The sequence below is a fragment of the Arachis hypogaea genome, chromosome 4 (genome assembly GCF_003086295.3).
Source record: "Arachis hypogaea cultivar Tifrunner chromosome 4, arahy.Tifrunner.gnm2.J5K5, whole genome shotgun sequence".
Taxonomy (NCBI): domain Eukaryota; kingdom Viridiplantae; phylum Streptophyta; class Magnoliopsida; order Fabales; family Fabaceae; genus Arachis; species Arachis hypogaea.
This window is the reverse complement of record NC_092039.1, coordinates 20,196,671-20,217,264: the sequence shown is the minus strand read 5'-3', so window position 1 is coordinate 20,217,264 and position 20,594 is coordinate 20,196,671. Positions and strand designations below refer to the sequence as shown.

Sequence of the window (20,594 nt, the reverse complement as noted above, 5' to 3'; positions counted from 1 at the left end):
GAGAAACACCTACTTCTCTCTAGGGTTTTTGATATTCTTAGTTTTGCTTTGAATTGGATCTTGAGAGAGCTGCTACTACCTTCAATTGGAGCCATTGTCCTTATAGTTTTCTTCTCTAATACCTTTATTTGATTGCTTTGAATTCATGTTTTGATCTTGTTACTCTTAAATTTTATTAATGCATTGAATTACTTTTGTGTTTATTTTTATTGCTTGTTTGATCCTTGTTAATTATTGTTAGTGCCAATTTCGATTTAATTAATTTCTCATAATTATCATGTCTTTTATTTACACCTACCATATGTTTATGAAAATGGCATTCATGTTAATGGAGTAAAGCTCCCAACTTAGTTTGGGGTTGAGTAATTGGAACCCCTTGAGTTGTTATACCCAAGTATTAATCTGTAATTAGAAATTGATGGCTAGTTCAATTCTCACTAACTCTAGTCCTTCCCCATGAAGTGACTAGGACTTGTGAGCTAGAGTTAGTGACACCCACTTGACTTTCCTTCAATTGCTAGAGGATAACTAAGTGGGAGTAATGAACCTTTATCATTACACTTGGAAAGACAACAAGGATAGAAATTCCAATTCTCTCCCTTAACCAAGGCCTTTTATTTTGATTAATTATCAACTCTTGCTAATTACCCATTGCTTTAATTTCTAGCTATTTAATTTTCCGTTCTCAATTTCAAAAACATTTAGGAAAATCCTAACCAATAATTTGCATCCTGTGTCAACTCTTAGGGAAATAACCCGGGATTCTACTCCCGGTTATTTATTATTAATTGTGACACACTTGAAATTGATAGTGAAAATTTTGTTGGTTAAGGCTGTACTTGCAACGCTATTTAGAAAATACTTTTAAAAAATTCTTAACCGGCATTTATCCACCCATCAATCATCAGCGTCATCATCATCCGGCAATGCATCGTCTATATCATCTGGTGCCCCACGCTGTAATGAAACCGGCGCCCTATCAATAATACCAACTTCTCCTTCACTAATGCGATTGAGATCAACTGCGAAGGATGGAGAGGCAACCACCATTTCCTGAGGTGCAATCACAGGCATGGATGAAGATGCACCAACAGGTCTCCAACTAGAATAGGCTGCCGTTGCTGGAGTTTGGGTATTCCTGTTCAAACCACCTGAGCTAAAGACCACATTTACAAGCTTTGCCAACAGCTCAGGTGTCCAGACCTTGGGAAACTGCCGACGACAATGGAACAGAACCTCCAAATCCTCATCACTCCCTATGACAAATGAATCGTATTTCACATCATCTCTCAAAACTGAAATCGGAATGTGATAGAATAACTTCTCAACCCGTTTCACGCCTTGAAAACGCAGTTTCTGTATTATAGAATTCAGGAACTCAGCGAAGCTTGTTGTAGGTTTCAGAAAAATATTGAGGAAATCTTTATATGTAAACTTAATACCAGTACGTATTTTTTTCTTAATCGACCCTCTATAGTGCACCAACACTAAAAAAACTCTCCTCACTAGTGTAAGACCCAGAATATTTGAAAAGTCTTTTTATGATCAAGTCTCAAATCACATAGTTATTTATAGCCTTAATTTCAGAAATTATTTTATTAAGGGTAATTAAGGCAAGTTTTGATTTATTAAATTTGAGATGAATTATAACTATTATCCAATTTTATCATTATTGGATTATTTTCTATATTTAAATTATAAAGCTGACAGTTGTGAAATAATAAGGGATTTATATTATTTGGATTGAATAATTAATATTTTAAATATTACTACTACTATTTTGGAAAAATAGAGAAAATAATTATATTATTCCTAATTTTTAGATTTGGGCATTTCATTGAAAATAATTTATAAAATTGATGAGCAAATAGTATTTTTCTATATATGATTAGTGTTGGATTTAATTCGGATTTCAATTACCATACCATCCCTATTTTTATGTGAAATTACTATATTGCCCTTAACCCTAATTTTGAAAAAAATGAAATCCCTATTCCCCCTAGCCCTTAGTAGCCGCACCCCAACCCTCCTTCCTTGTCTCAGCAGCAACGCATATCAGATTTCCTTTTTTGAAAGAAAGAAAAGCAGAAAAACAAGAAGGGAGAGGGAGGCTGGGAAGGGAAATCCAAGAGGGGAGGAGGGCGGCGCAGCCGCCGATGCCTGTCACCGTGTCGATCGTCCTTACCACCGCCGCTGGAGTCCCGTGACCAACGCGTTGCTGTCGTTGAAGCTCCGCGTCGCTGTCCAACGGCCATCGCGCCGTCGTCTGACCGAAAAGGGGGAAGAACGCCGCGCCTCTCTGTCTCGCCGCCGCTGAACTCGCACACAGGAAGAGAGGAGATGCGCGAAAGGGAGCCACTGCGGGGAAGCCATCGCCGCCTGCCACCATCGCCGAGCGTGGGGCCACCGTCGAACCCGTCCCTTGCCGCCGCCGTTGAAGCTGTGAACAGAGAAGAGGGAGAGGGATGAGTCACGAGGAAGCAACGCTGCCCTTCCATCGCCGCTGCTGCCACGGTTGTGGGAGAGGGTATCCCGTCACCGTGGGTGGTTCCACCACACTTGCCACCGTGCCGTCAGAGTCTGCCACCGTGGCTGTCGGTCTCCTAGTTGCTGCCGTGGTTGTGGGTCTGCTGTGTATGGTCGCCGAAAAACCTTTCTGCCACTGGAGCTGCCCTGAAACACCATCGAAGTCTGACAGCACCGCTGCTGGAGTTCTGAGGCCACCAGAACCACCGCCGGAGCTTCGGCTACTTTTGTCGTCGCTGGAAAGGTTGCCGGTAAGGGTTTCATTTGAGGTTTCTGCATTTTTGGTTTTCGAAATGGTTTTGATGCTGTGCGGTTTTTCTAGTTGATCCACCGGAGTTTCTGGCCACCGCCAGAGCTGTTGCTGCCACCGGTTTGAAATCGCAGCTGCATCGTATTGTCATTCCGGTAAGAAATTATGTTTTGAAAAGCCTCGCGTTAGTATTTTGTTGAGTATGGTTAATGAATATGAGTTCTGATAGCGTGGGGTCGAGTCCTGATTATTGTATGTTGCGACTAGTGTTGCTGGGGTTATTGCGAATGTGGCTTGAAGCTGAGGTTGCGGTTGTTGATTTTGGGTTGAGGCGGAAAGGACTCTGTGAGACGTTTGGGTTATAGAATTTGCATTGTGAGGTAGGGGCGCTTTCCAAAAACTATGTTTTATGTATTGGAATTATTACATATGGATACTGATGTGAGATATTGTGTATTTGGTGATTGTAATTGCCTTATGTATTATTCGATTGACTCGAATGATTATGGATGTTGGTTTGGCTGAATTATTGTGCGGCTCTGTGAAATGTAATGTTTTAAAGTTGATTCTTTAAAGATTTGAAAACTGAGTGTAAACCGTTGATGATTGGTTTGAATTGAGTCAATTATTTCAATTGTGAAAAGTCAAATGCACTTTTGAGTTCAGCCTGATTTATTTTAATTGACTTGGTTTTTGGACAAATGATTTGTTATTGAGCCGTCTTTTTAAAGCTTTGGAAATGAGTTAAATCGGTTGATATTGATTTGATTTTGAAACTGTTTCCTTGAGTTATGCCAATGAGGCGACTGTTGGATTTAGCTTGATTTTGAATTGATTTTTGGATTCTGGACTGTTGAAAGGGATTGAGAAACGGTTTAGTTAGGACCCGAACCGGGTGGCAAAGTCCAAGTTTTAGGGGAGATGCTGCCGAAATTTCTATAAAATCCGAGTCTTTTTGAAATGTTATTTGGGAAATTTTGAGTTTAATGCCTTTCCTAATTACTTGGAGGATTGTGAATTTAGGGCTTCTTTATTATCTTTACTTAGAACAATTACGAAAGCGATGAAGCTACGCTTTGAAAGAATTATTGAAAAGAGAATCATGATTCCTCCTTATTTTCCAAGAAGAATAGTTTGTTTTGGGTACGATTCATTCGAAATAGAATTTTGCTTTGAAGCTGTTTTAAAAGGTAAAACGGGTTTATGTTTTCTCTATTAAACATAAAGATTGTCCCTTGGAAGAGTTGTTCGTGGTTTTGAAAAGGATTTGGATTTCGATTGATGAACCTTATTATTCTGACATTTTAAATAAGCTTCAGAGTATCTTTTGAACTCTAGTTAAACACAATAAAAATGATTCTCTTGGTAGTTTGAAACGTTTCAGATTTAGTCGTGGAATTGAAGCCGGTTTTATTAAGTAAAGGAAATGGCTTTGAAAGGAGAGATTGATTTCATGACTCGGTTTGGCTTAGATACTATTTTATTACTCAAATCGAAAAGCCAAGGTTTTAATGATTTTAAATGAATTTGGCGAAATGAGTTATGTTATTCTCCCCTAAAGACTTGGAACTCTGTCGAAAAACTTTTGTTATAAAATCCCATTGTTGGATGGGTGATTTTGAATGCTTTGAAATAAATCCTTAACTTGCGATGGTTTCGGAAGTTTTGGAAAGAGAATGCCGAGAGTGACTTTGTTTTAAAAAGGGAACTCACCTTGAGTAAATTTGGCTTATGAGCCTGAGATGATTTGAGAAACGAGATTTCTAAAGCCAAGGCTGAAGAGAGTTAAAACTCGATTTCAAAGTGAAACGATTTGAGAAAAAGTGATTTATGGCTTAAATGCCGATTTTATGAATTGATGATGTTAAATGTGGAAGTGCTGTTTTATTGTGAGCCGGAATGGCTGTGTATGATTATAAATATTGGTTGATTCTGGATTGAACCGTGAGCCAGAATGGCTGTGTATGATATGAATATTGGCTGGTTCTGGACTGAACTGTGAGCCGGATGGCTAAGATGGATGTTGATCCATGGATGAGATTGAATGCATGTATATGCTGAATCATTGATAAATGTGAATGTTGCACTTTCGCTATTGGAGATAAGAGTTTTCCTGGGAGAAAGCAGTGGCTAGCCACCACGTGCTCCAGGTTGAGACTTGAAGCTCTTTTGACCCTATGTCGTCAGGGTGGCCGGGCACTATGAAAGTCCCGGATGAGCTCACCCCCATAAATATTCACCAGTGAGGGTGATGGATATGGATCATGATTATGATCAAGTTTATATTGAGTATAACTCGAGTTGGGGAGACACGACAGAGGGACAGTCCAATGGTTAGCTACCAGGACTTGTCGGGTTGGCTCTATAACCGACAGATGATATCATCAGCCACTAGGGACAGGCATGCATCATATGTTAGCCTGGCATTGCATAATTCCTAATATTAAGTTTGGCCGGCTTAATACTAGTGAATTATGTATATGAAAGCACTAATGGGTTATCATAGATGATATACGAGTTTTGAGTAAAGCGAATCGCAAGTTTTGGGAACGTTAGAAACTATTTCTCGAGACTATTCAGTTGTATATCTTGGATTTTGTTCGAGCCGACCTTTTCTTTCATATCCTAACTTGAAGTTCTTCTTTGCTAATCCTCTTGGAAGTAGTTTGATTTTTCAACTCTATTCCTCTATTCATATGCGTTCTTGTTTGATCTTAAGTGCATATGCTTGTTTGAAATCCTTGTTGCATCTATCTTCCTCTGTTTGAGTTCTTCTTGATTCACGTATTCTTTGATGTAGCTTTGAACTTGTCTTGATGCGCTGTGCCTTTTAACTCCGGATTTCGAGTCTATTCTTTGAGAAATTATTGATTCAGTTCTTCTCTTCTTTGACAGTGATTATAGCCAGTTTTGAGATTTTATGAAAATTGCTGTTGAATAGATATATACTATATATATGAACTTTGAAGATTTCTTATATAGTTTAACAACTATTTATTTCTAATACCTCGCCTGTGCTTCTACTGGTTTATGGAACCGCACTTACTTGAGATTACAATTTGACTTTCTAGTAATTTTACTATAGTTCCAATGCACATCTTCTTTTGAGTATGTATTTGGGTATTTTTCAAAATTCTGAAAAGGAAGGATTTTTCACTTTTATCCCGGTTGAGTTTCGTTTGATAAGCTTTACTCAACTTATTTTGAATTGAGTTTGATTTAGCATACTACATGGTTTATGCCATTGCTGTTCTCTTGAAAATGTTGGACTCATGGCTTTCTTCTTACGAACGGACTAAAGTCTCCCTTAAGCTTTCCATCTCCATGAATGTCATGTTTGACTTTGTTTTTAACTAATCTTTTACATCTTGTGAACATTACCATTGATCTTTGTTTTTCCCCTCTTGTGAATCTCACTCTTATGTGAGTCAGCTTGATTTGTTTCAATCTCGTGCATCGTTTATCCTCTCATTATCCTTACAAGAGTTTTTAGTCAAAGGATTATCCTTGGAAAATTACTAATGATTGAGTTGTTCTTTCCTATGACTTTTGTGTTCTTTTGGATCAACTAAAAGCTTGTTTGATGTCGCATGCCTAGTGGATTTTGTTTTAGCTACCTTGGTTTAAGATCTTTTCTTGTATGGTTTGACTCATTTTAAGTACATCCTAATTTTTGTGAATACCTTTCTGAGATGGTAATTTCAAGTATACTTTGGATTCTTGTTTGGGACTTTTTGAAGTTTTGAATTCTCTTGTAAGAAGCTTTAAACGGAATTTATTTTCTGTTGCTTGGTTATGATTGAAACCATTGTTCAATTTTGACAAAGTTAATTTAAAGTTGGCTTGCGCTATTTTAAATGAGGTTTTGAAAAGCTTCCTCGTTTAGTGGAAACCTGTTTGTTTGTAACGCACTACTTATTTCCTTTACCAATTTATGAGCAAATTTCTACCTCGGACCTTCTTTTCTAAATAGAGTTTAATTTTCTCTTTCGTCCTTGCTATAATTTTTATAAACGCTTGTTTGAATATGAACTTTGAGAATTTTTGAACAAGCATTTGATTTTTATTCCGAATTTTATGATTGCTTTTGGTTAGGTTCTGCACCTAATTATCTTTCTAACATACTTGAGAAAATATTTTGGCTCTTAACCAAACTTGTGTGCATTTTGTTTTTAAAACTCTGCATAATCTACTTTAACATGAAGTTGAATTAGAGCGAAGCCACGTTATTGCTTTTGTTATTCTCTTGGAGAGTGTTTGTTACTTAACTTTTCTTCTAAATTGCGAAGTGATTTTTCTGCAAGTTTTTTATTCTTTTGTGAACAGCGTATTCAGAAGTATTTTAATCGTGCTTTCAAGTTCTGAGCTTTGTCTTGAGTTTGAGATATTCTATTCTATAACCCTCATACTTCTTTGACTCAGCTTGAATTTGTCCAAACTAATGCACTGATTTTCTTCCTATTGATCTTGTTGGATTCCTCTTATCGAAGTATTATATTTGAAGTTGTCAATCGATTTACTTCTAGCAAACTTCATTGCTCGAGCATCCTTGTTTATCTGGAATTGGATACATTCTCTCAAATCTATTAGTATTATCCTTGACATTTGTTTCTCCTTGCTAGAACCTTATAGCCTTCTGAGTAGACTCGAGAATAGTTTTGATATCACGTGTGACTTGTAGACGTAGCAACGCGATGCGTTAGTTCTTTAAGACGTGATATGTGCATACGGAAGTTGAAACAGTAGGTGTACAACGTTATGAGTTGTAGGTGTATTGTTCCTTGCGAACGGATTTGCAGTTGTCAGGCTTATGATCGAATATGGGGATTGTAAAGTGCTTGATGGAGTTGGAAAGTTGAACCTTTGAGGTTGAGATGAGATTAGTGTGCGGATGTTGAGCACGTCGTTATAACCTCATCCTATTTTATAACCTTCAATGCCTTGCCTTACTATCACATGTTTAACACATGTCACTTTTTGCATTGAGCCTACCTGGTAATGTTTTCTTTGCACTCACACTTCTACCTTTTTACCTTTATGCAGACGTCCCTCCAAGTATTTGAAAACCGTATATACGTTTATATGTTGAGATATATTTTTGCTTCTTCCTTAAATGTGTTCAAGGGTGAACTGTTAGGAAAATTTTTTTTCGTTTTGTATCAATTTTCGAGGGCGAAAATTTTTATAAGGTGGGTAGAATGTAAGACCCAGAATCTTTGAAAAGTCTTTTTATAATCAAGTCTCAAATCACATAGTTATTTATAGCCTTAATTTCAGAAATTATTTTATTAAGGATAATTAAGGCAAGTTTTGATTTATTGAATTTGAGATGAATTATAATTATTATCCAATTTTATCATTATTGGATTATTTTCTATATTTAAATTATAAAGCTGGCAGTTGTGAAATAATAAGGGATTTATATTATTTGGATTGAATAATTAATATTTTAAATATTACTACTACTATTTTGGAAAAATAGAGAAAATAATTATATTATTCCTAATTTTTAGATTTGGGCATTTCATTGAAAATAATTTGTAAAATTGATGAGCAAATAGTATTTTTCTATATATGATTAGTGTTGGATTTAATTCGGATTTCAATTACCATACCATCCCTATTTTTATGTGAAATTACTATATTGCCCTTAACCCTAATTTTGAAAAAAATGAAACCCCTATTCCCTCTAGCCCTTAGCAGCCGCACCCCAACCCTCCTTCCTTGCCTCAGCAGCAACGCATACCAGATTTCCTTTTTTTGAAAGAAAGAAAAGCAGAAAAACAAGAAGGGGGAGGGAGGCTGGGAAGAGAAATCCGAGAGGGGAGGAGGGCGGCGCAACCGCCGATGCCTGTCACCATGCCGATCGTCCTCACCACCGCTGCTGGAGGAGCCGTGACCAATGCGTCGCTGTCGCTAAAGCTTCGCGCCGCTGTCCAACCGCCATCGCGCCATCGTCTGACCGAGGAGGGGGAAGAGCGCCGCGCCTCTCTGTCTTGCCGCCGCTGAACTCGCGCTCAGGAAGAGAGGAGATGCGCGAAAGGGAGCCACTGCGGGGAAGCCATCGCCGCCTGCCACCATCGCCGAGCGTGGGACCGCCGTCGAACCCGTCCCTTGCTGCCGCCGTTGAAGCTGCGAACAGAGAAGAGGGAGAGGGATGAGTCGCGAGGAAGCAATGCTGCCCTTCCATCGCCGCTGCTGCCACGGTTGTGGGAGAGGGTATCCCGTCGCCGTGGGTGGTTCCACCACACTTGCTGCCGTGCCGTCAGAGTCTGCCACCATGGTTGTCGGTCTTCTAGTTGCTGCTGTGGCTGTGGGTCTGCTGTGTATGGTCGCCGGAAAACCTTTCTGCCACCGGAGCTGCCCTGAAACACCATCGGAGTCTGACAGCGCCGTTGCCGGAGTTTTGAAGCCACCGGAACCACCGCCGAAGCTTCTGGCTACTTCTGTCGTCGCCGGAAAGGTTGCCGGTAAGGCCGTAAGGGTTTCATTTGAGGTTTCTGCCTTTTGGTTTTCGAGATGGTTTTGATGCTGTACAGTTTTTCTAGTTGATCCACCGGAGTTTCTGGCCGCTGCCAGAGCTGTTGCTGCCGCCGGTTTGAAATCACAGCTGCATCGTGTTGTCATACCGGTAAGAAATTATGTTTTGAAAAGCCTCGCGTTAGTATTTTGTTGAGTATGGTTAATGAATATGAGTTCTGATAGCGTGGGGTCGAGTCCTGATTATTGTATGTTGCGACTAGTGTTGCTGGGGTTATTGCGAATGTGGCTTGAAGCTGAGGTTGCGGTTGTTGATTTCAGGTTGAGGCGGAAAGGACTCTGTGAGACGTTTGGGTTATGGAATTTGAATTTTGAGGTAGGGGCACTTTCCAAAAACTATGTTTTATGTATTGGAATTATTACATATGGATACTAATGTGAGATATTGTGTATTTGGTGATTGTAATTGCCTTATGTATTATTCGATTGACTCGAATGATTATGGATATTGGTTTGGCTGAATTATTGTGCGGCTCTGTGAAATGTAATGTTTTAAAGTTGACTCTTTAAAGATTTGAAATCTGAGTGTAAACCATTGATGATTGGTTTGAATTGAGTCAATTATTTCAATTGTGAAAAGTCGAATGCACTTTTGAGTTCATCCTGGTTTATTTTAATTGACTTGGTTTTTGGACAAATGATTTGTTATTGAGCCGTCTTTTTAAAGCTTTGGAAATGAGTTAAATTGGTTGATATTGATTTAATTTTGAAACGGTTTCCTTGAGTTATGCCAATGAGGCGACTGTTGGATTTAGCTTGATTTTGAATTGATTTTTGGATTCTGGACTGTTGAAAGGGATTGAGGAACGGTTTAGTTGGGATCCGAACCGGGTGGCAAAGTCCAAGTTTTAGGGGAGATGCTGTCGAAATTTCTATAAAATCTGAGTCTTTTTGAAATGTTATTTGGAAAATTTTGAGTTTAATGCCTTTCCTAATTACTTGGAGGATTGTAAATTTAGGGCTTCTTTATTATCTTTACTTAGAACAATTACGAAAGTGATGAAGCTACGCTTTGAAAGAATTATTGAAAAGAGAATCATGATTCCTCCTTATTTTCCAAGAAGAATAGTATGTTTTGGGTACGATTCATTCGAAATAGAATTTTGCTTTGAAGCTGTTTTAAAAGGTAAAACGGGTTTATGTTTTCTCTATTAAACATAAAGATTGTCCCTTGGAAGAGTTGTTCGTGGTTTTGAAAAGGATTCGGATTTCGATTGATGAACCTTATTATTCTGACATTTTAAATAAGCTTCAGAGTATCTTTTGAACTCTAGTTAAACATAAGAAAAATGATTCTCTTGGTAGTTTGAAACGTTTCAGATTTAGTCGTGGAATTGAAGCCGGTTTTATTAAGTAAAGGAAATGGCTTTGAAAGGAGAGATTGATTTCATGACTCGGTTTGGCTTAGATACTATTTTATTACTCAAATTGAAAAGCCAAGGTTTTAATGATTTTAAATGAATTTGGAAAAATGAGTTATGTTATTCTTCCCTAAAGACTTGGAACTCTGTCGGAAACCTTTTGTTATAAAATTCCATTGTTGGATGGGTGATTTTGAATGCTTTGAAATAAATCCTTAACTTGCCATGGTTTCGGAAGTTTTGAAAAGAGAATGCCGAGAGTGGCTTTGTTTTAAAAAGGGAACTCACCTTGAGTAAATTTGGCTGATGAGCCTGAGATGATTTGAGAAACGAGATTTCTAAAGACAAGGCTGAAGAGAGTTGAAACTCGATTTCAAAGTGAAACGATTTGAGAAAAAGTGATTTATGGCTTAAATGCCGATTTTATGAATTGATGATGTTGAATGTGGAAGTGCTGTTTTATTGTAAGCCGGAATGGCTGTGTATGATTATAAATATTGGTTGGTTCTGGATTGAACCGTGAGCCAGAATGGCTGTGTATGATATGAATATTGGCTGGTTCTGGACTGAACTGTGAGCCGGATGGCTGAGATGGATGTTGATCCATGGATGAGATTGAATGCATGTATATGCTGAATCATTGATAAATGTGAATGTTGCACTTTCACTATTGGAGATAAGAGTTTCCCTGGGAGAAAGCAGTGGCTAGCCACCACGTGCTCCAGGTTGAGACTTGAAGCTCTTTTGACCCTATGTCGTCAGGGTGGCCGGGCACTATGAAAGTCCCGGATGAGCTCACCCCCATAAATATTCACCAGTGAGGGTGATGGATATGGATCATGGTTATGATCAAGTTTATATTGAGTATAACTCAAGTTGGGGAGACACGACAGAGGGACAGTCCAATGGTTAGCTACCAGGACTTGTCGGGTTGGCTCTATAGCCGACAGATGATATCATCAGCCACTAGGGACAGGCATGCATCATATGCATCTATGTGACATTGTTTGGGTGTGCATACTGTACTTAGTTTGTCTATGTGATTAACTGCTAATTGTTCTACTTGCAATAACTGTTTGTTTGTGCTTGTATCTTCCTATTTGTGATTGCTACTGAGACTTTGTTGGTTTGTGGTGATGGGTTGTTGGATTGGATTGTTTAGGCCTAGGGCCGTGGTTGAATTGAGATGGACCCGAGAATTGGTTTCGGTTTGGTGTTTCTGGTTTGGAAAAATATGAAATGCTAACTTGGCTCAGCATGGTTAAACCTTTTTGAGAGGCTTTTGAGTTTTTAAGAATTGAACGGTTCTTCTTTCAGAAAAGATTTCCAACTTTACTTTTATCGAAAAAGTGTTGTTTTTGAAAAGAGGCATAAGACGGTTATTAATCACTGGTGCAGTTATCTTCACGTATCCTGTTACAGTAATTCTCAAAAACCCTCTACTGAGAACCCTTCCGAGGATGATGTTCTCACCCCCCTACATTTTTTCCCTTTCAGGATATGTGCGCAGAAGTCACGAAGGGTTTATTTTAGTTGTTGTTGAGATGCTCTGTATTGTCTTAGTTATGGTTTATTGTACCCTCGCCTTTATCTTGATATATTCTGTAAGAGGGATAGGAATTTTATTGGGTAATGTTTGTAATATTATTTATAAATATATGTATCTATATGGATGTATCCTTTATGAGTTTTTGTAAGTTATATGGTATCTATGGATGTACGCTGTCGAACGAAAGTATTCTTGGGAGCGTTATTGCGGTTTAAAGTTTTAAACAGACTCATATTTTAATATTAAATAGTATAAGTGTCGTAGTAATGTCCGAGCTATCAGAGTTGCGCAGCCGGAAGCGTGAGCTTTTCTAGTTAGGATGTTACAACTAGCCATTGTGTTTCACTCTAATGAGGAGAATTCACGTTCACACAATATTTATACACGTCGGGCGCTTGATAATCAAAACAGTCAATTTCAAATTATATATATATATATATATATATATATATATATATAATTCGAAACAGCCTTATTCGAATTACTATTCAATTCTTCCATGCATAATTTGAATCAGTCTGATTCGAACTGCCCTAACACAACATGAATGCATAATTCAAATCGAGCTTATTCGAACTACCCTAGAACTACATGCATGCATAATTCGAATTGGTCAAATTCGAATTACACTTTCTTACTAATTCGAATTGGTCTAATTCGAATTACTCTTGGTTTTTCTAATTCGAATGGGTCTCGTTCAAATTACATAAGAAGGTGTTTTTGGGTGATTCAGATAACATTTTTTATTTTAGTAGAATTGTGTAATTTCTTTCTTTATTTAGTTTAATTTCACATTTTATCCTAAATTATACTGTATTTTTTTATTTGTTAGATCTAAAAATTTAATTTTATTTTAAAATAAAAAATTATACTATACACACTAAATATGTGTATTTCAAAATCTATTTTATATATATATATATGTGCGCGCGCGCGTGTTACATACTATTGTTAGAATATCGTTAAAATAAACATATAGTTAGTATATTCTACTAAAATTTTATGTAATTATCTTATTTTTATATACTAATAGGTAAATAATAAAATAATTATACCTTTTAAATTTTCAAAAATATCATGTCAGATCACGTGAAATAGTTTTTGTTTTCTCATGACTATATATAACTATAATTTTATATAAAATGTATTTATATATTTATCATATTCAAATAGTTATAAAATTGCTATTATCATATTTAGAGAGATAATAATCTAAAATGATTTTATTTGTCTTTATTATCCACTCATTAATATTCATGACTAGAAATAACATTTTTTCCAACCACATCTTTCACTATTAAAAATATGTTGTAACTGATAAATAAACTTATTCAAAGATAGGTCACGGTATGTTGTGTCAAAAAGTATTGCTGAAAGCAAAAATTTCTTAAGTCGCATGTAAAGATCATCTTATATCCGCAACAATTCTTGCTGTGATAATCAAATTTTGTCAACATATTCAATCGGTGTCATAATTCATCATTGCTTGCAGCATCATTGATCGCTGGCATAACCAGTATTTGCCACCAGCAACTTCATTCGCTGAAATAAGATGTCATTACCTAAAATAGTATATAAAATATAAAATAACTTTAAATTGCTTTGATTTGATCTTCTATTATTTCTCATTATATTTGTTTTTCATTTCACCAAAATCTTTACTATGTATAAAGCATCTTTTTAACGTGTATTTGGATTAAAATTTGTAAACCAGAGTTTATATAAAATTAATTTTATAAATTTAATTTTGATAAAAAGTGAATTAGTATTAATGTGATTTATATTTGATAATTTTATATTAAAATAGATTATAATAAAATAAATTTTGTTTAAATTACATTATTTAAAATTATATTTAGACAAAAATTATAAAAAAATATAAATTTATATCATATAAAGTTATATTATTTTAATATTTTTTTATTATAATTTCTTTAAAAAGATTTAAATTCATGTGTTAAAATTTATTATTCTTTTAGTTATAATTTTTTAGTATTTTTCTTTAGAATTTTTTTTATATTTAATTATATTTTTCTAAAGGAATTTATATTATAAAAATTAACAATACTAAATAAAATATATACTAATTTAAAAAAACATAGTAAAAACTAAAAAATATACAAAGTCAAATAAAAAAATAAGGTTCTATAAAAAATATGTATTAATTAAAATAATTAAAAAAATTTATATAAACAATAAATACTAAAATTTCTATTAAAAAATACAATAATATACATGAGTGAACATAAAAAAAATTTTAAATAAAAATTTCCATACTATTAACAAAAAAGAATAAATAAAAAATTAATAAAAATTAAAACTTAACAAAGAATACTAATAATAATATTAAAAAATGTTTATTTGTAGAGCAAAGTTATGATTTTCTTAACTAGTACATTTTATTAATTACACTATTAACTCTGCTGTGTGGTGAGTGGTGATACAAGGTTGGATTTTTAAAACCATGGTTAGCCAAAGTAAACGCTTTCACATGTAAGAGTTTGATGCAAAAACAACAACTTGACACACAGATATACACATGGTTCTCAAACAAGGTGACAACCAACCAAATCAAAACTTATATTTAGCCGAAAAACCTTGAAATTCATCGTAATGTCCATTTTAACATTACAACAATTTAATCCATCCCACAGAAAATAACAAGAAAGCACTATATTTCTTTCACTCTAGAAATCAAATTAAAACTCTTCACCACCTCACAAGTCCCAACACTTCACACCCAATTAAATTCATCACTAGCTATCAACAACAATAATCCCACGTTATGGCTACTCCGCCACTCAAGAACAACAATGACATTATTGATGATGAATCCTCCATTGATGATGATCAAGAAGAAATAACAACACAGCTAGATCTACCTTCTTCATCAACAATGGACGACAATAACATCACAATAATGCAGGAGGAGATCATGCAAACTGAGAGGGGAAACAACAAGAGGTACATACCTCTTTTAGTGATCAATTATGTTTGCTTATTTATTGGTTCAGTCACATCTAGCTTGCTTTCAAAATACTATTTCAACCACAAAGGTTCAAGCAGATGGGTCTCAACATGGGTACAATCTTCTGGGTTCCCACTTCTTTTGATCCCAATCACCCTCCCTTACTTTCTAAACCTCACAAAAAGAAAACCCTTTACCGATTTCACCACAAAGATGGTAGCTTTATCAATCTCAATAGGGTTCATGCTTGGAATCAACAACCTCCTATTCTCATGGGGTAACTCCTTCTTACCCGTTTCAACCTCTTCACTGTTGCTTTCTTCCCAACTTGTCTTCAATCTTGTACTCTCAATCATCATTGTGAAGCAGAAACTCACATTCTCTAACGTTAATTGTGTTGTGCTATTGACGTTGAGCTCTATCCTGTTGGGCTTGGACTCTAGTCACGAGAAGAATGGAACAAAAATGGAAAAAGACAAGTATTTCATTGGATTCTTCTGCACAATCGGTGCAGGTTTGTTGTTTGCACTGTACTTGCCTGTAATGGAACTTGTTTACAGAAGGGTCTATTGTTACCAGATGGTTATGGAGATGCAGCTCATCATGGAGGTTGCCGCAACTCTTCTTGCATCAATAGGAATGTCCATCGATGGTGGTTTTTCACACATGAAGGTGGAAAAATGCTTTTTGATTAGCTTCAATAATGAAAATTAGTAATTAAATTTAACCAAATAATAAAACCATTTTATGTGTCACATCTTTATTGCTCAATTATATATATATATATATATATATATATATATATATATATATTCATCAAAAGAATATTTGCTATATTTTACTTTTGTGGTGACAAAAAAAGAAATATTAAAAATTTTAATTGTAGGCAAATAAAATATTTGATAGAGACAATTTATATATATATTTACTTAGTCATTTATAAACTGAAAAAGTAATATCTATTTTAAGATATGAATTTAAATTTTACATATTATTAAGACAATAAAAGATTTTACACATTATCTAATTAAATTTATGTGCATGCATTTAATTAAATTATTTTTAAAACAATACATAATAAGATGTCTGTATATAAAAATTAAACTTATAACAAACACAAATATGTATATAAACTCTTTAATTCCAGTTATTTTCTCAAAATTTTTTATCCCAAAAGGCTAAAACTTATACTAAATACAATTATATACGAAAGAGAATAAAAATAATTTATGTATCTTTCTTCTTCTTTCAATATTTATTTTCTAAAATAAATATAGAGATAGCATGTATAGATGGTGTCCTAAATTAAGGTTTATTATTAAGTTGATTCTTATAATTTTATCAAATTTTTAATTAAACTTTTATACATATATATTTTTCAGTTGAATTATTAGACATTCTTAATTTTATAATTAAGTTATTTTTATATTAAAAATATTAAATTTAATAAAATATTTTTTATATATATAATACAAAATTTAATTATAAAATTAAAAATAATATAAAAATTTAATTAAAAAATATAAAAATTTAATTATAAATTTAATAAAATTATATCATCATAGTAATTAAATATTAAATTAATTTTGTTATCTCAAAAAATGATAGATAACCATTAAAATTTATTATTTTTTGTTATTATTTTATTATTAATTTAATTTTTTTAATTTAATTTTTTTGTTTAATAATCTAATAATATGTTTTATATACTTTTAAATATTAATAACTAACTAATAAACAAAAATAATAAATTCTAATTGTACTTTAATATTTTTCTAAAAACTCTCTCCAATTCAAAAGTGCATGTAGTTGTTGTTAATAACTATCGAAGAATAGTGCAGGTCGAAAGCGAGAGGGTGTTTGAGAAAGGAGGAAGAATATACTGGTTGACGGTTACAGCTAACATGGTGACATGGCAGATGTGTTTCATGGGGATGGCGGGAATGATATACATGACGTCCTCGCTCACGGGAGGGATATGCACGACGGCGTTGGTGTCCATGAACGTTGTCGGTGGAGTACTTGTCTTCAGAGATTCCTTCAATGCTGTTAAGGCTGTCTCCACTGCCATCTGTATCTGGGGCTTCTGCTCCTATCTCTATGGCCTCTATACCAAAAATAGCCACCACCATAACCACTCATCTTCTTCCATAGAAAAGGACAAAGAGAACGAGATGATTCCTATCATCAACCCTTTCCTCACTCGTTGAATTTTAAGGACTTTTTTTTTGTTAATAAAAAGTGGAAACTCACATGCATTGTAAAGTTGAAAATAATTAAATGATTTGATATGTTTAATTATCAAGAATAGAACAAAAATGAAAAGAGACAATCGGTGAAGATTTGTTGTTTGAACTGTATCGCCTGTAATGGAGCTTGCTTAGAGAAGAGTCTATTGTTATCAGATGGTTATGGAGATGAGGTTGTTGTCAGCCTTCTTGCATTAATAGGATGGTGATTTTTCACACATGAAGGTGGAAAAATACTTTTTAACAAGCTTCAATAATAAAAATTAGTAATTAAATTTGACTAAATAATAAAACATTTTTATGTGTCACATATTTGTTGCTCAATTATATAAATTTATTCATAAAAAAATATTTTTGTTTTGCAGTATTTTACTTTTTGTCAAGACAAAAATAAAGAAATATTAAAAACTATAATTGTAGATAAATAAAATATTTGATAGAGACAATTTATATATATATATATATATATATATATATATATATATATATATTTGCTTAGTCATTTATAAACTGAAAAAGTAATATCTGTTGTAAGATATGAATTTAAGTTTTACGTATTATTAAGACAATAAAAGGTTTTATACATTATCTAACTAAATTTATGGGCTCATTCTTAAACGCTCCTTGCTAAGTATGGAGTGCTGCACACCTTGTGAATTTATTAAATTTAAACTCTTCATTTATTATATTTTATTTGAATGGTCTGGATTTAAAAAGATAACCTGTTAATCAGGTTAATAATTTTTTACAAGTTTTAGAATTTTTTTATAAGTCTCAAGCTGAAATTCAAAATAAAAAAATAGTATATAAATATTAAAAACAACATGTCTGTAAAAAAAATTATTAGACTTTAGAATTAAAATAAATAATACATAAAAAATAAGTTAAAAATTCATGTATTAAATCTAAAAAAAATTTAAATAATATTAAAATTTAAATAAATTTTGTTTTGTGTGAAATAAAATTATAATATTGAATATAAACACAATGATAAAAAATTGTGTTATATATATATTTTATGTATATAATATTAAAATTTAAATAAATTTTGTTTTATGGTGAAATAAAATTATAATATTAAATATAAACACAATGATAAAAATTTTTGTGTTATATATATATATATATATATATATATATAATTTTATTTTGTGAAAAACAAAATTAAAACATTAAATATGAATAGAATAATAAAAGATTTTATATTATATTAATTTAATTAAAAAAACCATATATATAACATAAAAAGCAAACAAACATATAATAATTTTATTTTGTGCGAAACAAAAATTCATATAATTTTTTATTAACAATTTTTTATTGAAATATGTCATTTTACTATATTTATAATATATTATTTAGGATAATTATATTATTTTAGTTAATATATATTATTTAAAAAAATATTTAAAATTTATTATTTTGTATTAAGAATATTATTAAAAATATATTGTTAGTTTTTCTTAAAATAATACTTTCTTTTCTTTGGTTCAAATACTATGACAATAAATTTTTTTTACATAACTGTGTCTACTCAATAAATATTATATTCATTTATTTCTATATAGTATGTAAAATAAATAATTAATGTTTAAAAAGTTAATAAAAAAGAAGTATTTTTTTACCAACATTTAGGTGAATATAGAGACTATGTCATTTGAATTATAACTCATTGACAAAGAAATAAATACTCTTAATTATATTTAAATAGAATAATTATTTATTAGGCTCATTTTTATACAAATAAAATTTTTTTTAGTTTTATATCTGTAATATTTTATACCAATTAGCTTCAAAATTTAATTATTTTTTGAATAAATTAATACAAATAATACAAATAATTGTTTAAATAAAATTATATTTTAATTTTTCATTCTATTACTTACAATTTGAGGATAATTTGAAATAAAAGATAATGAACTTATTATAACTGTCATGTATTTTGTGTACTTTGACTGCGTCATCATCTGAGAATCATGGCGCCTTCATGGAAACCGGTTCTTCTACAGAATCAGTTTGGAGTTAGCCAATTAACAGCAGCGACAGACAGCGTCTTCCTTTTCTATGGCGGCAATTTTTTCGGCTTTGAAGGTCCATTTATGATAGAGGTGGAATGGAGTGGGTTCAAGAGCGTCAAAATCTATGGCTAGACAGAACAATAGTAAAAACACCTGCTAGTAAACAAAACAGTGAAAATGCTTGAAGACATCACATCAACAATAACAGAGTAACGGAGGAATTCGATTAAATTTTTCTGAGTATTTTTTTGGTGTAAAGATAGTCCTCTATTAAACGAGCGAATTAGTTTTTTTTTGTTAGTGTCGGTTTGTTTGTTCATCCCATATCAAAATAATAATAATAATAATAAATAAATTTAATTTACCTGATCACTTTTAATAGTAGGTTAACTTTTAAAGAGTGCTGCACTCCCTACTTTACCTGGAGTGCACTAGCTTTTGCCAAATTTGTGTACATGCATTTAATTAAATTATTTTTAAAATAATAGTTTCATAGCATAATTTTTAAAACAATACATAATAAGATGTCTATATATAAAAATTAACCCCATAAATTTTTTATCAAACACAAATATGTATATAAACTTTTTAATTCCAGTTATTTTCTCAAAAGTTTTTATCCCAAAAGGCTAGAATGCATACTAATACAATTATATATGAAAGAGAATAAAAATAATTTATGTATCTTTCTTCATCTTTTAATATTTATTTTCTAAAATAAATATAGACATAATATGTATAATTAAGCTTTATTATTAAGTTAATTTTTGTAATTTTATCAAATTTTTAATTAAACTTTTATACATATATATTTTTTTAATTGAATTATTAGACTATTTTTAATTTTGCAATTAGTTTTTTTTATGTTAAAAATATTAAAATTAATAAAATATTTTTTATATATATAATAAAAAATTTAAGTAAATTGTGTATTCAATTAATTTTAATATTTTTATATTAAAAATAATTTAATTATAAAATTAAAATAATATAAAAATTTAATCAAAAATATATAAAAATATAATTATAAATTTAATAAAATTATATTATCATAGTAATTAAATATTAAATTAATATTATTTTCTCAAAAAAATTATAGAAGTTCATAAAAAAATATTTTTATCGTTAATTCA

General features: G+C 32.4%; 2 protein-coding genes across 5 annotated transcripts; both read left to right on the top strand.

Annotated features, from left to right (window-relative positions):
- The first annotated feature begins 8,484 nt into the window (after window positions 1–8,484).
- Window positions 8,485–12,412, top strand: LOC112796463 (uncharacterized). 4 transcript variants are annotated; one of them, XR_003199212.3, is made up of 4 exons: window positions 8,485–9,246; window positions 9,325–9,407; window positions 9,520–9,632; window positions 12,175–12,412. XR_003199212.3 is itself a non-coding variant. In XM_025838922.3 (4 exons), exons 1-3 carry the CDS (start codon window positions 8,934–8,936, stop codon window positions 9,599–9,601), a joined length of 420 nt encoding a protein of 139 aa, XP_025694707.1. In that variant the 5' UTR covers window positions 8,485–8,933; the 3' UTR covers window positions 9,602–9,632; window positions 12,175–12,412. The 4 variants fall into 4 exon arrangements, 2 of the variants coding, with proteins under 2 accessions (XP_025694707.1, XP_025694706.1); XR_003199211.3 differs by having other exon boundaries at window positions 9,316–9,407; XM_025838922.3 differs by having other exon boundaries at window positions 9,578–9,632.
- A 2,378-nt stretch (window positions 12,413–14,790) lies between these two features.
- On the top strand, window positions 14,791–17,663 carry LOC112796462 (probable purine permease 4). The gene is made up of 2 exons (XM_025838920.3): window positions 14,791–15,866; window positions 17,036–17,663. The coding sequence occupies exons 1-2, from the start codon at window positions 15,012–15,014 to the stop codon at window positions 17,402–17,404; spliced, it is 1,224 nt and encodes a 407-aa protein (XP_025694705.1). The 5' UTR covers window positions 14,791–15,011; the 3' UTR covers window positions 17,405–17,663.
- Window positions 17,664–20,594: the final 2,931 nt, after the last annotated feature.